This window comes from Leopardus geoffroyi, chromosome E3 (genome assembly GCF_018350155.1).
Source record: "Leopardus geoffroyi isolate Oge1 chromosome E3, O.geoffroyi_Oge1_pat1.0, whole genome shotgun sequence".
Taxonomy (NCBI): domain Eukaryota; kingdom Metazoa; phylum Chordata; class Mammalia; order Carnivora; family Felidae; genus Leopardus; species Leopardus geoffroyi.
In genome coordinates, this window is record NC_059340.1 from 29,530,685 (window position 1) to 29,551,516 (window position 20,832).

Genomic DNA, 20,832 nt, shown 5'->3' on the forward strand with positions numbered 1-20,832 from the left:
TGCCTGACAGAGCGTAATATTATCCTGCATCTGGCTAACATTTTGTGTTTTGGGTTATCTAGTTAACACAACAAGCACATGAGGGTTTGTGGAATTGGGGTCACATATTCACATTTAATTTACTGGAGCATTACTATGTTTTTGACCCACCCACTTCTCGCCACCTCCTCCACCCCCAACTTCACTTCCTAAAAGAGAGGAGAAGCCAGAACAATTTAAATGTAAGCCATGCTTCAAGGGAATTAAGAGCAAAAATGAACTATTGGGACCTCATCAAGGTAGAAAGCTTCTGCATTGCAAAGGAAACAATGAACAAAACTAAAAGGCAACCGACGGAATGGGAAAAGATATTTGTGAGTGACATATCGGATAAAGGGCTAGTATCCAAAATCTATAAAGAGCTCACCAAACTCCACACCCGAAAAACAAATAATCCAGTGAAGAAATGGGCAGAAAACATGAATAGATGCTTTGCCAAAGAAGACATCTAGATGGCCAACAGACACATGAAAAGATGCTCAACGTCGCCCTCATCAGGGGACTACAAATCAAAACCACACTGAGATAGCCACCTCACGCATGTCAGAGTGGCTAAAATGAACAAATCGGGACTATAGATGTTGGCGAGGGTGTGGAGAAACAGGAACCCTCTTGCACTGTTGGTGGCAATGCAAACTGGTACAGCTGCTCTGGAAAACAGCATGGAGATTCCTCAAAAAATTAAAAATAGAACTACCCTACGACCCAGCAATGGCACTACTAGGAATTTTCCAAGGGATACAGGAGTGCTGATGCATAGGGGCACATGCGCCCCAATGTTTATAGCAGCACTTTCAACAATAGCCAGATTATGGAAAGAGCCTAAATGTCCCATCAACTGACGAATGGATACAGAAGATGTGGTTTAGGGGCGCCTGGGTGGCACAGTCGGTTAAGCGTCCGACTTCAGCCAGGTCCCGATCTCGCGGTCCGTGAGTTCGAGCCCCGCGTCGGGCTCTGGGCTGATGGCTCAGAGCCTGGAGCCTGTTTCCGATTCTGTGTCTCCCTCTCTCTCTGCCCCTCCCCCGTTCATGCTCTGTCTCTCTCTGTCCCAAAAATAAATAAACGTTGAAAAAAAAAAATTAAAAAAAAAAAAAAAAAAAGAAGATGTGGTTTATATATTCAATGGAATACTACTTGGCAATGAGAAAGAATGCAATCCTGCCATTTGCAGCAACATGGATGGAACTGGAGGGTATTATGCTGAGTGAAATAAGCCAGGCAGAGAAAGACAGATACCATATGTTTTCACTCATATGTGGATCTGGAGAAACTTAACAGAAGACCAACGGGGAGGGGAAGGGGAAAAAAAAGTTACAGAGAGGGTAGGAAACAAACCATAAGAGACTCTTAAATACTGAGAACAAACTGAGGGATGATGGGGGTGGGGGAGAGGGGAAAGTGGGTGATGCACATCGGGGAGGGCACCTGTTGGGATGAGCCCTGGGCGTTGTATGGAAACCAATGACAAGAAATTATATTAAAATAAATAAATAAATGCAAGCCATTCCTCTCAATGAGCAGGTGCTCTGTGCAGAGAAAGACTCACACGGGAGAGCGTGAAGCTGCATTTCCCCCTACCTTTCACCGTGTAAACATCTCACTATCACATGTGATTTCTGTGTTTAAAATAAATATTGTTCATAAGTAGTGAATTCTAAACTAAGTCAACTATTTTGTCTACTCTTAACTGAAAAATGTGTTCCAATCCTATAGGAACATTAGCTGTGTTGCCCTTAGAGCCTGTATGTTGATGCCCTTTATGCTGTGGCTTCCTAAGGGGTTTCAGAGGTAACATGACAGTCCGAGAATGAAGCTGACTGGAGACCTTTTGTCCTACAAAAGCAATCAAAATTAGTAAGAGTCCGAATCACTGCCTTCAGGAAGCTTATCATCTAATTGGAGAAAATATGTGTACTGGAAGGATCATCTCTAAAACAAGTCGCAGTAGAGGATGTAAGGAATCATAAGCAGCAATTGCATGTTAGAATGGCCCCAGTTTCAAGGGTTGTGTTCCATTGTCCCCATAAATAAATACAATTGTGTTTGTCAAGCAACAGGTTCAGATTATTTGGCCTAAAAAAAATGGGATTGATATCTTTTTTTTTTTTTTTAAGAAAGCATGCACAAGCAGGGGAGGAGGCAAAGGGAGGAAGAGAGAGAATCCCAAGCAGCCTCCATGCTCAGCATGGACCCTGATGTGGGGCTCAGTCCCATGACCCTGGGATTGACCTGAGCAGAAATCAAGAGTCAGACACTCAATTGACTGAGCCACCCAGGTGCCCCGTATTGATATCTCTAAAGAGAATATGAGAGAGTGAAATGGCTTTATCCATAAAAGTTTCTTGGAAGTACTGAATTGTGATTTAATAGCTGGAGAGAGAAAAGGCAGAAAGGCATTTCAGACATGGCAAGTGTTAAAAGCATGAAACATCAAGGTGTGGTTGATCAAGCAAAACTGTTTGTCTTTTCCTTTGGCCAAATGATTGGGGACACACTGGAGTGTCACAGGAGGTGAGAATAATCAGGAACGTGGCCGTAGACTGAGGAGTTAAGATAAATTCTCTAGACCATTATCTGTTCCTCGTATCCCACTCATGATCATTAACTGAGAACACTGAGACCATTTTAGATGGCATTCTAACCCATCTCATGGTTACATTTAAATTGTGGAGTTGGTTGTAAACACCATTTTTAGAATGATTTTTCTGTCTTGTGTAAAAATCATATTGGACATGGCTACAAAAATGCTTATTTTTGTAATCCCTCTTGGGAGTCACTGTGATGTAATAGAAAAGGAGCCAGGAAACCCGGGGTCTGGCACCACTCCACCATCTGTTAGCTCTGTGACCTTAGGCCACTCGCTTCACCTCTCTGAGTCTTAGTCCTCGCTTATAAAATGGCAGACCGGACCTTTACATGTTATACATTCTTTGCTTTCTTTTCATTAATTTTCTTCTTATTGTTATGAAACGGATCTGATCTCCTTAATGGAGGGTTGGGAGCTGAAAGCCCCACCTGCCTACCCATCTGCACTTTTCCAGAGTTCTTCCCAAGAGTCCTAAGACTCAGAAGAACACAAGTGAAGAATCCCTGGACCACATCCCTAAGGTCTCTTCTAGAATGAACAGTTTCTATTCTTACATTGATAGACTGAGTATAATTTCTTTTTTTTAATATATTTTTTAATGTTTATTTTGAGACACAGAGCATGAGTGGGGGAGGCGCAGAGAGAGGAGACAGAATCCGAGGCAGGCTCCAGGCTCTGAGCTGTCAGCACAGAGCCTGATGTGGGGCTCGAACCCACAGACTGTGAGGTCATGACCTGAGCTGAAGTCAGACGCTCAACCAACTGAGCCACCCAGGTGCCCCTGAGTAGAATTTCTTAAAAACAATTTTGAGGAGATACTGCAACACTAACTGTAATACAACCTATTGTACATTTACTCCATATTTACTCCTATTTACTCCATATAATATTAGGTGCAGTAGGAAATATGAAGAGAACAGAGCATAAATACACTTGGCATACACTTGAGTAAGAGGGGAACAGAAGAGAGCCTCTGTAACTGTTTATAACCCAACTCATACAGACATCCAAGACAACGAATTTGTCTGCTTTAAGATTGCTAGGGAGATTAAGAAAAAAGAAAAAATGAGTTGGTGTGTTTAATTTTGTAAGATTTAAGAAATTTTTTGTTTAGAGGTGCCTCGGTCGCTCGGTTGAGCATCCAGCTTCGGCTCAGGGCATGATCTCATGGCTCGTGGGTTCAAGCCCCACATTGGACTCTGCGCTGACAGCTCGGAGCCTGGAGCCTGCTTCCGATTCTGTGTTTTCCTCTCTCTCTCTGCCCCTGACCTGCTCATGTTCTGTCTCTGTCTCTCTCAAAACTAAACCTTAAAAGAATTGAAAAATATTTTTAAGTTTATTTTTTGAATGTGAGATAGTAGGACACTTGGTAATAAATCCAAAAAGAACATAAAGGGGCACCCTACTGTTGATTTTGGCTCAGGTCATGATCCCATGAACCCGTGAGATGATCTCACAGGTTCGTGGGATCAAGCCCCACATTGAGCTCTACACTGACAGTGTGGAGCCTGCTTGGGATTCTCTCTCTGCCTCTCTCCCTGCCTCTCTCTCTCTCTCTCTCTCTCTCTCAAAATAAATGAACATTTAAAAAATGTTATTTCAAAAAATCAAAAGGAAATGAGCTGAAAAGACTCCTGATTTGATGATGGCTGTCCTTCCAGAAGCTCCCTTCTCTGGAGGCAGTCACTATGACCAGCTGGGTAAGCTTCCAGAGTGTATGGAATCACTCCCAGATTTCTGAGAGTATTTATTTCCTGTGGCTACTCTGACAAATTAGCACAAATCGGGTGGCTTAGGACAACAGAAATGTATTTTCCCACAGTCCTGGAGGCCAGAAGTTTGAAAGCCGTATCACTGGGCTGAAATCAAGGTGTTGGCAAAGGCTGCACTCCCTCCAGAGGTCCTTGGGGAGAGTCCCTCCCCTTCTTGAGCCAGTATGTTGCCAGCCAGCCCTGATTCCTTGGTTTGTGGCCCCATCACTCCACTTTTTGAGGCCAGCACCTCAAATCTCCCTCTGCTCTGTCTTCACACAGCCTGCGTGCGTGCGTGCGTGTGTGCGTGTGTGTGTTATGTAGTCTCCCTCTACTTCTCTCGTCTGCGTATATGTGACTGCATTTAGAGCTCACCTGGACAAATACTGGGTAATCTTACTATCTCAGGATCCTCAACTTAATCACTTCTGTAAAGACTCTGCCACATAAGGTAACATTCACAAGTCCCAGGGATTACAATGTGAATATCTTCGGGGGGGGGGGGCATTTTTCAGCCTACTACAACAGTAAAACAAGTAGCATACTGTACAGACTTTTCTGGACCTCGCTTCTAAGTGTAAAACTGGAATAACCTAACGTTAATTCACTACCAGTTAAGTGATTGTAATCCATAGAGTGGAATATGGCGTTATTACTAGGAATGAGGTGGATATACCACTGATATGGAACCATATTCGCTGTAAAGTAAAAGCAAGTTGCAGCAGTGCATATGAGTTAGGTGAGAACTTGGAAAGATACATGTCAAACTTGAGTGGCATCCCTTAGGGAGTGGACTTTTTAATGTTATGTTTGTACTTTGGAATTTATTTTTTTTAAGGTTTGTTTTATTTATTTTGGGGGGGGGGGGGGGCAGAGCGAGAGGATCCCAAGCAGGGCTAGAACCCATGAACTGTGAGATCATGACCTGAGCCAAAATCAAGAGTCGGATGCTTCACCGACTGAGCCACCCAGGCGCCCCGTACTTTGGAATTTTTTAATCACATGTACTTTACAGTAAATCTGTGTGTTTTATATTAAATCCAGAAGAAAATGGACTTGAATTTAATTTTTCTGCATGGATTATGTTGCAGAAATAATACAGGATTATCCCGGTTTTAACCTTTTTTTGACTTCGCCAGATAGCAGACCCTACACTGGCTGAGATGGGGAAGAACTTGAAGGAGGCCATGAAGATGTTGGAGCACAGTCAGAGGTGAGCGTGGGGCGTCAGTGACCCTAGGAAACGTGCTCAGCCTGTTGTGAAGCTGGTGGCACTGGTTTCCTGCCGGTAAAAACTCCTCTCGGTTTCAGAATGTCACGCGTAGTTGAGCTTCACCTGACTGGAAAGACAGTGTTCGTCTTGGGTAGAAGGTACTTTGTAATGAAAGGATTTTGAAATTGAGGGGCAGGACTTAGCATTTTCAGTTCTGCCTCTTAAGAGTTTCGTTTACTTAATATATTGATTTGAATCTATAAATACTTTTTACTGTATATTTATATCCTAGAGGGCATCGGCTAACCAAGAAATGGGTTAAAAAGTGTCATTTTTTTTCATGTTCTTTTCCTGAGATTCAGCCTGTACCCCCAACTGGGGGCTAGGGTGATAGGGGTAGGAGAAGAGATGTGTTAAGTGTGTTTCAAATCCTGTATCAGTTACCAAGAGGTTACAGGCAGCATTGTCACCTGTTGGCCTGTTCAGATGTTAGCAATTTGGTGACATCGTTTTTTATTTCCTTTAAATTAGAAGAACAGAGGAGGAAAATGGAAAGAAGCTGGTATCAGGAGATATTCCAGGGCCACTCCAAGGCAGGTAGGTGGCAGTGAAGGTGCCTACTTTTAGTTAGGGTATGTGTTTTCTTTAAACCAAGATTTTACAAACCATTGTTGGTTTATAATTTTAGTTGTGATAAGCACAGAGCAAATTGAGAGTCCTGTGCAGTGTAACACCAGGAAAACACACTGCCATTGGTTGGTTGGTGAGAAATCTACCTGCTTCTTCCCCTTTCCCATTCAGGATCTAATTTAATTTAATTTCCCATTCAAAATTAACAACCTCATGACTCAAAAGTGAATGCACAAGTTTGTAACTATAACTCGACTATCATACTTAGTTCCTCCTTGAAGCCCATTATCTATTCAGTAGACTGAGCTCTGTGGTGAGAGATACTTTAATTTGATAAGATTTATTATTTGTATAATAAAGTAAAATGAAAATGTCAACTTTGATCATTTGTTGGCAGAGTGATTTCTTTTTTTGGCAACTAAAACCAATCTGTCAAGCGTGTGTGGTTTAAGCTAGCAGGGAAAATAACAGGAAAAATAAGTAGCCGTGTAACTAGAATTTTCACAGGATGTTAGCACTCAGTGTGGACTTAAAGTCCCAGCACCGCTTCCCTCAAACAAGCTTGTTTCTTCTGTTGTTTTATAACCAGGAAACTGCACATAGGTAAACAGTACAACTCCCTTAAATTGTCCTTTGACCTGAGTATGAATATATACGAGGTTGCAAAAGGAAAGTTTGGAGGAAAGACACAATGTGTCATTAGGTGTCATATCTGACACACCCAGGTACTAATATTTTGAGACAGGCGCTCCTGTGGGTTGCCTGAATGGTGCCGATTTGAAGCCCTCTAGCTGTAAGGTAGGTTCTGCAGCTGAGAGTGGGAGCCAAATCGTGTCAGTCCTCTCCACCCAGAGCTGTGGATGGGAATGAAAGTGTTCTATTAAGCCCACAGAAGTTTCCCTAGAAGAGATACTACCAAGAACATCTGTAATGCTCCAAATGGGAGGGCATTAAAGCCACAGGTCAGGAGCTTTCACACTTAATATAATAATGCCAACGTCTGAGATAGCGCTTGGCTAGGCACAGCATTAAACGTTTTTCGTGCACTGATTGCATCCTCACAGTTCCGTAATGTAGGGTCTGAGGGAGTTCAACGGCTTGCTCAAGGTCACTTGGTGGGCCCCCACTCCCCACACAGTGTCCAAGGACCAGAGCCCCTGTCACATGAGGGTCAGCACCTTGGGGAGGATTGGTTTTGGCCTTGTTTTGGCAGTGCTTTTGAAAAAGAGAACTTGGTATTAGTTCTCACTGCTTGGTCCAGTCCCATTAATGGAATGATAATGTCTTTTCATTAGAGTTACTGCAAGTCTCCTTGCCATTGCTTTACTGCTTTAGCCATTGACGTTCTTCGCATTCGTTTTCAGACAGTCACGTAATAAGCACTTAATGTCATATCTGGGAAGTAAACCTGTTTATACCGTAAGCAGATCTCAGATCTCTAGTTTCTCTGCTTGAGGAAGAGGTAATAAATGATGTTTGCGTTACATGTTTCAGTTGGTTAGAACAGACAGGACTCCTGCGTGGAAGAAAACTAGCCATACCAGTGGCATTGGAGTATGGTTGCTGCTTTTGTGACCTTCCAGCATCTCAAAAGGACTATTTTGGTTCCTATAACATGCTTTTTAAATACTCTTCTTGGATTCGAATGAACAGGTAGACAAATATTGCTAATGTAATCCTGGTGAAATTTTCAGAACTCAGTCTCCTATTTGGATAGAAGATTTAAATACCTGGTTATATTGAGAATTCAGTTAATATGAGGTTTGTTTTTAAAAGCTGTATCCTGTATCTCAAACACGTTCTTTCTCCTCTAGCTACTCAATTAAAAAACAAAACAGAAAACACAACTTACCACAGCTTGTTTAAGTGAAGGAAATAGAGTGGTGGGGATGTGAGCTGTTTCCACCTGTCTGTCAACTCTCTTTTGATTCTGCAGTGGACAAGATATGGTGAGCATCCTCCAGCTAGTTCAGAATCTGATGCACGGAGAGGAAGAGGAGGAGTCCCAGAGCCCCCGGTAATGGACACCAGCTGGCAGCTTCTCTCTGAAAGTATTTGTGACCTTGACTTTGATAGTGACTGCATTCTGACCAGTTGCTGAAATAGCTGTGCTTCATTCACAGTTACACATGATATTAAAACAATGTCCGTTTTTTCTCTTCTCAGCGAGACATTTAATATATGTTGGGTAATATATTTCGTAAAAGGAAGGCATTTAGGAAAACGAAATCCTGTAGCTTATATGGCATCGTTTCTCAGAGAGGGGCTGGCGGAGGGACCAGAGAATAACTGCTGTGTGCGTGTCTGCTTCCAGTTGCTTCTGCTGATGTGCTGCGGCTTCTGACCGCTAACAGGTGCCACAGCTCAATCTGTTGGTGGCAGGGCCCTGTTGTCTGTGAAACCTCCGTTTATTTTTTTTCATCTAGCTTAGCTCCCTATTTAGTTTCATGTTTAATTGTTTTAAATTTAATTTTTTTGGAGTAAGTCATTCTCCTTTTTCAAATATCAGACACTACAAAGAGTACAGAAAGGCAGTTTTCAGTCAGCGATGTGACGGCACGTATTAGCCGAATCCAGAGTTGATGTAGATTCTAAAATGACAGTGACCTTGAATGAAAAGGGGGTATTTCCTTCGTACTCTTCCTCCCCGGCTTCTTGTTCTCCTTAGAGACAGCGGCGTTGCCAGCTTCTTGTGTACTCTTCAGAGATACTCTGTGTGTACGTATACACAAGCCGAGTGTCTGCACTCCCTCCAGGACGTAAACGCCGTTTGGTGTTGTGCACCTTGCTTTCGTCATCTATGTCTTGGGGTTCACTGTATATCAGTGCACAAGGAGCACTCTCCTGGAAGAGCTGCTTCGTTTTACTTTGGATGAGTAAACGGTGTTTTATTTAACTAGTCGCCTGTTCACGTTCCCTGTTGCAAACATTGCTGCAGCCGGTGACTTTGTACGTGTGTCCTTTCTCATACCAGCAAGTGTTTCTGGAGATGAAAGTCCTGAAAGTGGGATTTCTGGGCCAGGTAGGCTGTGTGTCTGTAATTTGGATAGCTCCTGCCGAGTGTCCCTCCATGGAATTAGGCCAGGTTACAGTCCCACCAGCAGTACGTGAGAATAGCTCTTTCCCCACACCTTCGCCTGCAAGGCTGTTTGTAGACTTAAGGACCATTGCCAGTCTGCAAGGTGAGAAATGGTATTTCAGCATAATTTGAGTTTGCATTTTTCTCATGAATGAGGTTAAGTGGCTTTTTTATATGTTTTAAAAACCATTTATATTTCCTTTGCTATGAACTGTCTCCTTTGCCCAGTATCCTGTCTAATTTTTTTGGTCTTTTTCTTACTGATTTACAGTTACTTTTTATAAGGGACGGTATTCCATCCATTTTAATGATACATAAAACATACCTGGTTCCTTTGAATTTGCTGTACTGTTATAAGTAGCTGTTGAATGCAGGAAATTGACTTCATCTAATGATTCTTTAAAAAAATTAATTTCTGCCCATTTTGTCTCAGCTCTACACGCCATAGTTCTTATAGCAGGCATTTGATTTTTTTAAAAATGGGGGACAAAACTGTTCACAGTTTGTATATGTAGTAGATATTCAGTAAAATCTTCCTTAGATCATTGTTACTTTTTACGCATTGAATTTTCTAAACTTACCTGGATTTCTGCCTTCTAGGCCATTAGGTGGATTTCAAGTCTGACAGATTTCTGTAGAAATGCCATATCTCTAGGTTTTGTCTTACTCCTTTATTCGTATTTTGACTAATACTTTTTAATGTAATTGATTTTGATTAACAGAATTCAGAATATTGGAGAACAAGGTCATATAGCTTTGTTGGGGCATAGTCTGGGAGCTTATATTTCAACTCTGGACAAAGAGAAGCTCAGAAAACTCACAACTAGGATACTATCAGACACTACTTTGTGGCTGTGCAGGATTTTCAGGTAAGGACGTATATGAGTTGGGTACAGACTGTTTCCTGGAGCTCTGCTGCCTGAGTTCATGTAGGCCTTTTCCCCTCCCTCTTGGAAGGCTTGCATTTAAAAAAAAAAAAAAAAAAAAAAAAATCTATGTGCCTCAGTTTCCCCAGCTGTTCAATGGGGGTAACGTCAGTATCTGTTTCATGGCATAGTTAGGAGGAATAAATGAGTGAAAGAACTAGCTTATGTCAAAAGCCGAGAACATAAGCACATACATTTTGGATAATGTCAGCAGTTACTTATTTTTAGGATTCCTACTTGACACTTGTCTATGGAAGAGCAGGAAAGTGGTCGCAGGTATTTTTAATCAAAGGATTAGCTTCTCCTTTAGTAGAAGGAAAATGCTGCCATAAGGAAGTTGAGTATGTGTTATGAAATTGAACGCTTTGTGCTGTGCGAAATATCACGCTGTATGCTGTGATAATGTTGGCATTATTAAGGAGTTATAGCACATAAGGATTCAGTAGAAGACACAGGACCAGTGGTATTTTGGGGCTTATGCTGTTACTTTTTTTTTTTAATGTTTGTTTATTTTTGGAGGGGAGAAGGGAGAGGGGGAACGGGCAGAAAGAGGGAGACAGAGGATCCAAAGTGGGGCTTGAACCTCACAAGCCGCGAGATCACGACCTGAGCCGAAGTCGGGTGCTTAACCGACTGAGCCACCCAGGTGCCACTATGCTGTTGCTTTTAAGGAAAAGGAATGTTTGCCTAACACTGGAAAATTTAACTTGACAGACTCCCTTTCAGATGTTGGAAAACAGCTTGGCCAAGCAAGAGTTTAAGTTTGCCTAACTGAATCGCAAAGGAGAGATTTTCTTCTAATAAAAATCTGCCACCCGTAATTGAAATTCTCTCTTCTTACTTTCCTGGAAGATGGAGAAGAATAATTTGCCCCAGGCAGACAATAGTAAAAGCAAAAGTTAGGCTGACTAGCAGCTTTCACCTTTTTCTTTACTTGGAATGTTTTTGGACTGAAACTGCTGAGGGCTTTGCCTGCGTTATCCAGCGCTGGCCTTCTTGTAGAGTAAGCTGAAACCGTGATCTCTGGCCTTTTTGTATCAAAGGGACTCCTATTCTCTGCAGCTTTTTTTCATAGTTTCTGCTCTTTTTGGAGTATGGACAGAGGGTGATTGCCTCCATTCTTTGTAACCTCCAGCTGTTAAGGTGTGGTCAGCCATCTAGGATGAGGCCGATCCCTATCTCCTTTGGGTGCTCTAGGTGAAAATTCCTAGATTAAGAAAAGAATTACTCCCAAGACTAAAACGAGGATGTAAAACTGTCTCTTATCAGAGACAAGAACACACCGAGAGATGGCTGTCTCTTCACAGGTATGAAAACGGCTGCGCTTATTTCCACGAAGAGGAAAGAGAAGGACTGGCAAAGATCTGTAGGCTTGCTCTTCACTCTTGTTACGAAGACTTCGTAGTGGACGGCTTCAACGTGCTGTATAACAAGAAGCCTGTTATATACCTTAGTGCTGCTGCTAGGCCTGGCCTGGGCCAGTACCTTTGCAATCAGGTAATAGGGGATGAGGTGGACATGTGAAAGAAATGGTGTTCCTCTCTGTTCTGGAACTTTATAAAGTGCATAGGGCCATTTCTTTAGCCGTGGTTCTTTTCATTTGAAAAGAAACAATATGCTTGTTTGGCAATATAAGAAAATATGTAAATAGATATTAATGAATTTTCAGAGGTGTGTATTGCTTAGTTGCCCAAAGGCAACCACAGTTAACATTTTTCTTCCCCAGATTTTAATCAGAGAGTATGTATGTGTTTTTACAAGGTTATGTTTGGCTTTTTTCACTTAGTGTTATAACAGGTGCATATCCTGTTTTAACAGTTCTTCAAAGTACAGTTTATTTTTAATATCTTCATAATAGTCATTCAAGTCACTGTATAGTGTTTTAGCCAACTGTTTCCCTTTTGGACAGTTAGAGCATTTGCATTCTTTAGTTTTCTGTGACCATTTTCAGGAAGTGCTCTTTGCATAGTGTTAGGGACTTTTTTATGCATATAGCTTTTTCTTTATTTAGAAATTTCTATATTTAGAAAGTACTTTCTAGATTATATTCCTTAGATAGATTTTCAGAGTCTGTCTAGAATTACTAGATCAAAGAGCATTACCATTTTTGATGCTCATGGGACGTCATTACGCTCATTGACATGTAGCCCAATTAGGGGGCTATAAAAAAAAACATTCAGCCTCTTGGCCGAGAATGTTTTAGTTTTGTTTTTGGGTGTTTTTTGTTTTGTTCTTTTATTGAGAGAGAGAGAGAGAGAGCGAGCACAGGACAGGGTAAGCGGAGGAAGGGCAGAGAGAGAGGGTGAGAGAGAGAATTCAAAGCAGGCTCAGCGCTGTCAGCATGGAGCCCAACCAGGGCTCAAACCCACGGACCATAAGATCGTGACCTGAGCGGAAAACAAGGGTCAGACGCTTAACCAACTGAGCCGCCAGGGGCCCTGTGAGGGTTTATCTTTTGTAAGATGAAGGAGTCCTGTGGAGATCGGTGGGGGAAACTCGGGGACTTCAGCTGATTTTGAGCTGTGGTCACTGGCAGCAGGAAATGACGTCCTCTTTTTGAGTGTGTACAGAATGAGAGATTTACGGTGTCCTTACAGAAACCTGGAACAAATTACTTACTGAGTACCTACTACAGGCCAGGTTCTTCTAGACCCACAGCTGCCTTGTCCCAGCAGTCCCGTCTTCAAAAGCTGTATGGGGGGCAGGGGTGTGCCTGGCTGACTCAGTCAGAAGGGCATGCAACTGACTTTTCATCTTGAGGTTGTGAGTTCGAGCCGCATGTTGGGCATTGAGCTTACTTTACTTTTTATTTTTACTTTTTTTTAATGTTTATTTATTTTTGAGAGAGAGAGAGACAGAGTGCGAGTGGGGGAGGGGCAGAGAGCGAGGGAGACACAGAATCCAAAACAGGCTCCAGCCTCCGAGCTGTCAGCACAGAACCCGACGTGGGGCTCAAACTCACAAACCGTGAGATCATGACTTGAGCCAAAGTTGGACGCTTAATCGACTGAGCCACCCAGGCACCCCATAAAGCTTACTTTTTTAAAAAATGTATATTTTTCATTCCTAAAAAAATATATACGAATACTTAGAAAATGTTTAGAACGTTTTATACTAACAGCTAATTGTTGGCTTACGGGGTGGGAGGGCATTTTCACTTTTAATTTCTTTTTTTTTTTAATGTGTGTTTTACTCGGGTTTCCTTTCCTCATAATTTAAAAGAAGAATTTTTAAGGAGGGAGAAGGTGGGCATAAAGTGTTACGTTAAATGTTTGGTCTCTAAATGGTGCTACCAAGTCTTAGTTACAGAACAATATGCTGCAACTGTTTAAAAATTCCTGAAAAATTCCTCAAAATTCCTCAAAATTCCTCAATTCCTCAAAGCTGAAAATAAAGAATATAAAATGTATTTGACAGTTACTATCTCCATTCATAACACTGACTTCACTCCTTTTAAGACGTGTACATCTGCTAATCCATATTTGTTGCTTGTTAAGAGTGGGTGGATCCATAAATAAGATACTGTTCTTTGAATGCCTTTAGCTGGTGTTATTTACCACTAATGCTCAGAGGAAGGATCCTAAATTATCTCCCAAAATGCTCAAAGCTTGGTTGTTCCTTAGTTTGGAAAAGTGATTTTATTTTTTGTTATATTCTAGAATATAACAAAGATAGTTACCCATTTAGCTGACTCAGAATTTTACATTGTCTGTGTCTTCTTATAAGAACCTCAGCTGCTAGAAATTTTAGCTTGACTTTCTAGATAATACTTTAACACATATTTATAATATCAGGAATTCCTGACAAGCGAGATTGTTTAAAAAGAGTAATTGTGACTTGTCTTGGTGCCACAGTCTTTAGGGGACATAAGTGGATGGTGACAAGGATCTTGATTACAGAATTGTGTGTTTCTTCTGGCAGCTCGGCTTGCCCTTCCCCTGCCTGTGCCGCGTGCCCTGTAACACTATGTTTGGATCCCAGCACCAGATGGTGAGTTCTCTCTTTGGTTTGTAAGATAATACAGAATTGTGTTTTGAAACGGTGTCTTCTTCCTTTCAACTGAGGTTGTGTTTGCTGGCCTCCACATAATTATTAGTTTATTTGTTTATTGCTTGTATCTTCCCATTGCTTAATCCATGCTTCTGGGTTTGAAAGTCCGCGAGGGCTGGATGGCATATAGGTCAGGAGCACCTGCCTCCTCAGGAATCTTGTCATTACTGTATCACCTGATTTAAGTAGAAACATGGGAGTCCAGATGAGCGCCATAAATTTCTTCTGAAGTTCATCCTTTTAAAGGTTGTCACTGTTGCCTGGATTTGTGAATGGGCAGATTTAGAAAATAAGGTTCTTTATTGTAATGTGGGATTGGAATTGGATTCTGCGTATTTTTAGGCCTTCCCATGCTGAAGACAGAAGCAAAAAGGACAGGTTTTAGGGTCCTGTGTTTCTTTTTCCAAGTTACCTTGATTATCTGGTTCAGATACATCAGTGAGTAATATCAAAGATAGATTTTTGGGTACATATGGGGACTTGAGAGAACATTTTGTTTAAACCTTAGTGTTTAAAACTAGAGAAACATTCATCCTGTATGTATACAGTTTTTGACTTTAATCTCATTTAACTGTTTTTTGTAGTTAGTCTTCAAGGGAAACTATTTGATTTTCATCTCCCAGATTAGATAAAATGGAAAAATGGTCAAGAATAAGAATTTTATTTGTATGGTTATTTTGAGAGTCCTTTGTTTTTGTTGAAAGTTATAAGTTCTTATTGTACAGCTTTATGCCCATTGCTTCATGTTACTGTGATTTGCCTTTCAATCTAGGATGTTGCCTTCTTGGAGAAACTGATTAAAGAGGATCTAGAACGAGGAAAACTGCCCCTTTTGCTTGTAGCGAATGCCGGTAGGTATCGTGAACGGAATCTGCCATTTGGATGTACAAGAGAAAGACAGGGTACTTAGCCTTAAAAAAAAAAAAAAAAAAAAAAAACCCTGAGTTTTGAGAAATGTTTGTCTGCCTCGTGTTTAAGGTAGTTTGTGTCAGCATCGTGGTGAGAATTAGAACACGGCACTCGGCTCCTCGCATCCCCTTCAGTTGTTGGTTTGTTGGGGATTTACTCTGTTGGTGTGTACGCTTTTTCATTTAGGTTGTAAGTACTTGTCTTGCGTGTGCTTCCTTTCTGAATCGCATCTTAAAATGTCACGCTTGAAGGTCCACCTCGCATGCAGCAGTTCAGCTCCCACTTTCTGCTCAGCTTCCCATTATCGAATTCAGCATTATACTTGAAGTTTGAGGCAGTGCATCAGGGAAGAAAAATCATTAAGTGACAACACCTATTAGAAAGAATAAACCGTTTTTACTTGGAGACGGCATGGTTATACAGATAGAAAGTCCTAAGGAAACTAAAGAAAGGCAAATTGATCTGGAGTGCAGGATTTCTGTGTACCAGCAATGTACAATTGAAATTGAATTAAAAATGCCAGTCACAGGGGCGCCTGGGTGGCTCAGTCGGTTGGGCGTCCGACTTTGGCTCAGGTCATGATCTCGTGGTCTGTGGGTTCGAGCCCCGCGTCGGGTTCTGTGCTGACAGCTCAGAGCCTGGAGCCTGTTTCAGATTCTGTGTCTCCCTCTCTCTCAGACCCTCTCCCGTTCATGCTCTGTTTCTCTCTGTCTCAAAAATAAATAAACGTTAAAAAAAATTTTTTTTTTTAAAAATGCCAGTCATAATAGCATCAAAAAAGTGAAAACTTTATGGTTAAATTGAACAAAGTATATGCGAGGGGCACCTGGGTGGCTCAGTAGGTTAGGTGTCCGACTTGGGCTCAGTCACTTGGGGCGGTTCGTGAGTTCGAACCCCACATCAGGTTCTGTGCTGACAGTTCGGAGCCTGGAGCCTGCTTCAGATTTTGTGTCTCCTGCTGTCTCTGCCCCTCCCCTGCTAGCACTCTGTTTGTGTGTGTGTGTCTCTCTCTCAAAAATAAATAAACATTAAAAAAAAAACAAACCCAAAGTATATGCAAGATCTGTACGCTGAAAACTACAAAATAATGCTAAGAGAAATTCAAGAAAACCCAAATAAATGGAGTGGTATGCCATATGCTTATGTTGGAAGACTCAATATTAGAAAGTCTAATTTCTCCAGTCTATAGATTCTATAGATCAATCCCTATCAAAATCTCGGCAGGCTACAATTTCTTATAGAAGTTGATTAGCGGATTCTAAAATTTATGTGGAAATACAGAGGATGTGAGAATAGCCAAAATAATTTTGAAAAAATAAAATTCGAAGACATAGGCTCTCTGATTTTTAGACTTACTATAAAGCTACAGATAACCAGGAAAGTGTGGGAATAATTGAAGAGAATAGAGTTTAGAAATAGACTCACATGGGGGCATCTGGGTGGCTCAGTCACTTGAGCATCCGACTTCAGCTCAGGTCGTCATCTCACATCATAGTTTGTGGGTTCAAGCCCTGCATCAAGCTCTATGCTGACAGCTCAGAGTCTGGATCCTGCTTCGGATTCTGTGTGTCCCCCTCTGTCTGCCCCTGCTCTGCTTGTGCTCTGTCTCTCAAAAATAAATAAATGTTAAAAAATAAAAATTAAAAAAAAAATAGACTTACATGTATATGGTCACTTGGCTTTTTACAGAGATGCCAAGTTATTTCAAGGGAAAAAGGTGGGTCTTTTCCACCAGTGGTCTTGGAACAAGTAAATACCCATATGGAAAAAAAAAAACAACAAAAAACAAAAACCGAACCTTAACTCTTCCCTCACTGTCTATACAAAAATCAGCTATAAATGGTTTATAGACCCAAACCCTGCAAAAGGACCACTTGCATCAGTTGGGTCTGTTGAGGCAGTTGGTTGGGATTTGGAAGCTTACTGGGTGGGGTTCTGCTAACTGGAAGTTTAAGACAGGAGAATGCACGAGTTCAGGTTTTACTCATGCTCTGTGAAGAGGGACTTCCCTACCCAACCTGTAGTGTATACATACTTAACAAAGGGTGGGTTAAAGTGTTCAGTATGTTTAAACCAACTTCAAAATGCATGTTCTGTTTTAAAACAAAGGACTTTTCATACTAGGTTTAAAAAAAACCCACAAATTTATCTCTGTGTATAATGGACACACCTAAATTAAAATAACCCAGGGGTACCTGGGTGGCCCAGTCGATTAAGCGTCAACTTAGGCTCAGGTCAGGATCTCAAGGTTTGTGAGTGTGGGCCCCATACCAGTCTCTCTGCTGTCAGCACGGAGCCTGCTTGGAATCCTGCTTGGGATCCTGTCTCCCTCTCTCTGCCCCTCCCCGGCTCTCTGACTCACGCTGTCTCAAAAATAAACATTTTTTTTTAATGGTGGTTAATTAAAAAATTAACAACCCAGTGGGGCCCCTGGATGGCTCAGTTGGTTAAGCATCTGACTTACGGCTCAGGTTGCGATCTCACGGTTCGTGGGTTTGAGCCCCGTGGAAGTCTTTGTGCTGACAGCTCGGAGCCTTGAGCCTGCTTCAGATTCTGTTTCTCCCTCTCTCTGCACCTCCCCTGCTCGCGCTCATTCACTCTCACTCTGTCACTCTCTCTCTCTCTCTCTCTGTCAAAAATAAATAAACGTTAAAAACATTTTTTTAAATAAAAAACATTAATAACCCAGAAATGAAAAAAAGTAAACATGGAAAAGGGTATCTTGGGCAAATGGTGACAGAATGAAAGTACTATAGTGTTGTTAGTGTGAGATAAGGTAGACTCCACGCTAATTAAAATTCGTGTAATCCGCTAAGGCACAGTAATTAAGAAAGCTTATGAACATATCTGAAATGTATAAAGGAAGACTAAAGGAAAAATAGATAGGCTCCAAGTATAAATTGACAAACCCACAGTCTTGGTGAGAGACTTTAATATGTTTCCCCAGAAACAACATTAAGTGGATGGAAAACAAGTATATGGAGATTTTAAGTAACAAAATTAACAAGCCTGATTTTATAGATACATAAAATGGAGAACATGCAGGCTTCAGACCTTGAAAGATCAACTTGTAACAGTTGATTTTAAGCCAGCTCACGTATACAATCTCAATAAAACAGATACAGTGTTACTTCCTTCTTAGATGACGTATTTATAAGCTTTTATCCTGCCGTAAGGGCTCAAAGTATTCCTTTCAGTATCGTTTTTTGTGTGTTTTATCCTAGGAACCGCGGCAGTAGGGCACACAGATAAGATTGGGCGTTTGAAAGAACTCTGCCAGCAGTATGGCATATGGCTGCACGTGGAGGGGTGAGTGCAGAGCGAGGGTGGCTCCATGTTGGGCCTGCACCAGTGCTTGTGAAAGAGTGGCCGTCTGTCCAGGCTCTTACTTTGTTGTAACGATTATCATTATCGCGGAGGGCTCTTTGGGTTGCTTAGTAAAGATAACAAAACACCCCAAAGTGGTGTCAGCGAGAAGAGATTGTATTGGCTCCCATAACAGTGAGCCACCGTCTCCCCCCTCCCCCTCCCCCCCACCCCCACTTGGCCTGATTTTCTCCATGTTGCCTCCATCTATAGATAACATTTTCCTATTTTGGTACAGAATAGTTGCAGTGGCTCCAGTTTGCTTTCCAGTTTGTGTTCTGAGGGTCATAAGTCCCGACAAACGCCTCCTACTGAGCCAGTTGCCGTGGCCAGGGAATTGTAACTGGCCTGCGGTTCGGGTCATTTGCCCACCCCTGGAGCAGATGGTGGCGTCTCGTCCACCCGAGGCTGTGGTGTGATAGAGGAGATTGGGGTGGTTCCCCAGAAGGACCTAGGGGAGGATACCCGGCAGCCACGGTGGTCCGTACTCAGCAGGCCATGCGGGCCGGGTTTTCGCTTGATCTCTCTGGCAAAGAGTAATGACAGGAAAATAATAGCTACGAAAGCTATAAAACGAGACATAAGACACGTAAAGTGCATTTTCAAGGTTTTGCCGAAATTTGTGCACACCACATTTTCTCTTGTTGTTTTAAAAGCTGATCACCCAGCTGAAAGACACTTAAATGTCAGATTGGAACAGCACCTCCTTTTTTTTTCTTTTTTCTTTTTTTTTTTTTTTGTTTAAGTGTACTTAGGGAATAAGCAGCAATAAATAATTAGTGTTGTGGTTTTTTCTTCCAGTGTGAATCTGGCAACATTGGCCCTAGGTTATGTCTCCTCGTCAGTGTTGGTATGTTATGATTTACTAAATACTGTGTTTTTAAGAAGGAATTACAATGACCTAATCCCTGATGACTTCCCATGATTTTTATGAATTGAGGGGGGTGCTGGCTTTCGTGTACTCTGATGGTCTGTAACAAAACCTTGTTTTCTTCGTTAGGCTGCAACCAAGTGTGACAGCATGACATTGACTCCGGGCCCGTGGCTGGGTTTGCCAGCCGTCCCTGCAGTCACCCTTTATAAACACGACGATCCTGCCTTGGTAAGCTCACTCTCACTGGGAGGGAGTGGGGAGAGGCTAATAGCATGGAGTCTGGGAGCAAAATACAGAAAAAGTAGAAATATCCTTGATGCTATTTCTGTGACTTTTTTTTATCAAAAAAACCCTGTTTTTAACACAAGTGGAACTGTACTGAATACACTTATTCTGTTCTCTCTCTTTGCCTCCGTGTGTACAAAGAACTTTTTATGACCTTTTATGACTCTGTAATATTCTGCCTTTTAAATACTACAATTTAATCTCCCTTTGTTTCTAAACTTTGTTACTAACATAGTGAGCATCATTCTGTATTTCAAATTACTTCCTTGGAATAGGCTCCCTGAAGCGCCGTTAGTATTGAGAGTAGTTAAAGCTCTTGATCCCCATTGTCTAGAAGGTTTTAATACATATTTTTTTTAAGTGGTTCTTGATAGTGGATCAGTTCAGTGATTCTTACTAAAACAGTTAACGTCTTCCTAGGCCGATAACGGCCAGGTGTTTGAGGACACTCAGAACAGCCGTGGAAGGGGCTACCTCTTGGGGGCCTGAGAGCTCTGGCCCATCTGGATTCTCCTCCTGGCTTTGCCACACCTTAGCCATGAGCCCTTGAAAGCCAGGTCTCGGTGCTAGGCTGCCTAGAATACTCCCCTCACAAGACTGTTAGACGGATGTTTAGTGTAAGCCAAGTGCCTGGCGTAGCATCTGACGCATACAAAGTGCATGGGAATATGCCAACCAGTTACGTCAGCTGTGTGACTTCATCGGCTTCGGTTAATAAACCCATATTGGCTTTTTCAGACTTTAGTTGCCGGTCTTACATCAAACAAGCCAGCAGACAAGCTCCGTGCCCTGCCGCTGTGGTTGTCTTTACAGTACGTGGGGCTTGATGGGATTGTGGAGAGGATTAAGCACGCCTGCCAGCTGGTGAGTAGAAACCTGCAGTTTAAATGAGTCACAGATACTCCATGGCGAAGGCAGAGACAGAAAACTGCCTCGTTGCCTTACTCATCATCCAATACCGTGTTGTCTGGATTTCGCATCTCCCAAGCAAGCAGACCTGAAGTGCACATTTGCCATTGGAAGTTCTGGGGGAGACTGCTGGGGTGTCCCATCGTTAGTGGCCGGATGAAATCAGATGAGATGAATGCTCGTGTCATTGTAGGATGAGGAAAGAAGTGAT

General features: G+C 42.0%; 1 protein-coding gene and 1 non-coding gene across 5 annotated transcripts in view; both read left to right on the forward strand.

The window, feature by feature from the left end:
- PDXDC1 (pyridoxal dependent decarboxylase domain containing 1) overlaps nucleotides 1-20,832 on the forward strand; it is a 52,184-nt gene that overhangs the window by 11,162 nt on the left and 20,190 nt on the right. For 3 of the 4 annotated variants that reach the window (XM_045461294.1, XM_045461292.1, XM_045461295.1), the window contains exons 2-12: nucleotides 5,520-5,593; nucleotides 6,125-6,190; nucleotides 8,160-8,240; nucleotides 10,025-10,171; nucleotides 11,536-11,725; nucleotides 14,150-14,218; nucleotides 15,051-15,129; nucleotides 18,412-18,496; nucleotides 19,355-19,403; nucleotides 19,554-19,655; nucleotides 20,451-20,576. In XM_045461294.1, coding sequence (XP_045317250.1) covers nucleotides 5,544-5,593; nucleotides 6,125-6,190; nucleotides 8,160-8,240; nucleotides 10,025-10,171; nucleotides 11,536-11,725; nucleotides 14,150-14,218; nucleotides 15,051-15,129; nucleotides 18,412-18,496; nucleotides 19,355-19,403; nucleotides 19,554-19,655; nucleotides 20,451-20,576 — 1,044 coding nt within the window. In that variant the 5' untranslated portion in view covers nucleotides 5,520-5,543. The remainder of the gene's footprint in view (nucleotides 1-5,519; nucleotides 5,594-6,124; nucleotides 6,191-8,159; nucleotides 8,241-10,024; nucleotides 10,172-11,535; nucleotides 11,726-14,149; nucleotides 14,219-15,050; nucleotides 15,130-18,411; nucleotides 18,497-19,354; nucleotides 19,404-19,553; nucleotides 19,656-20,450; nucleotides 20,577-20,832) is intronic. The other variant, XM_045461293.1, reaches the window with a different exon arrangement.
- LOC123589853 lies at nucleotides 8,764-8,833 on the forward strand. The gene has a single exon (XR_006708497.1). It is a non-coding gene; the product is annotated as a small nucleolar RNA SNORD45 (small nucleolar RNA).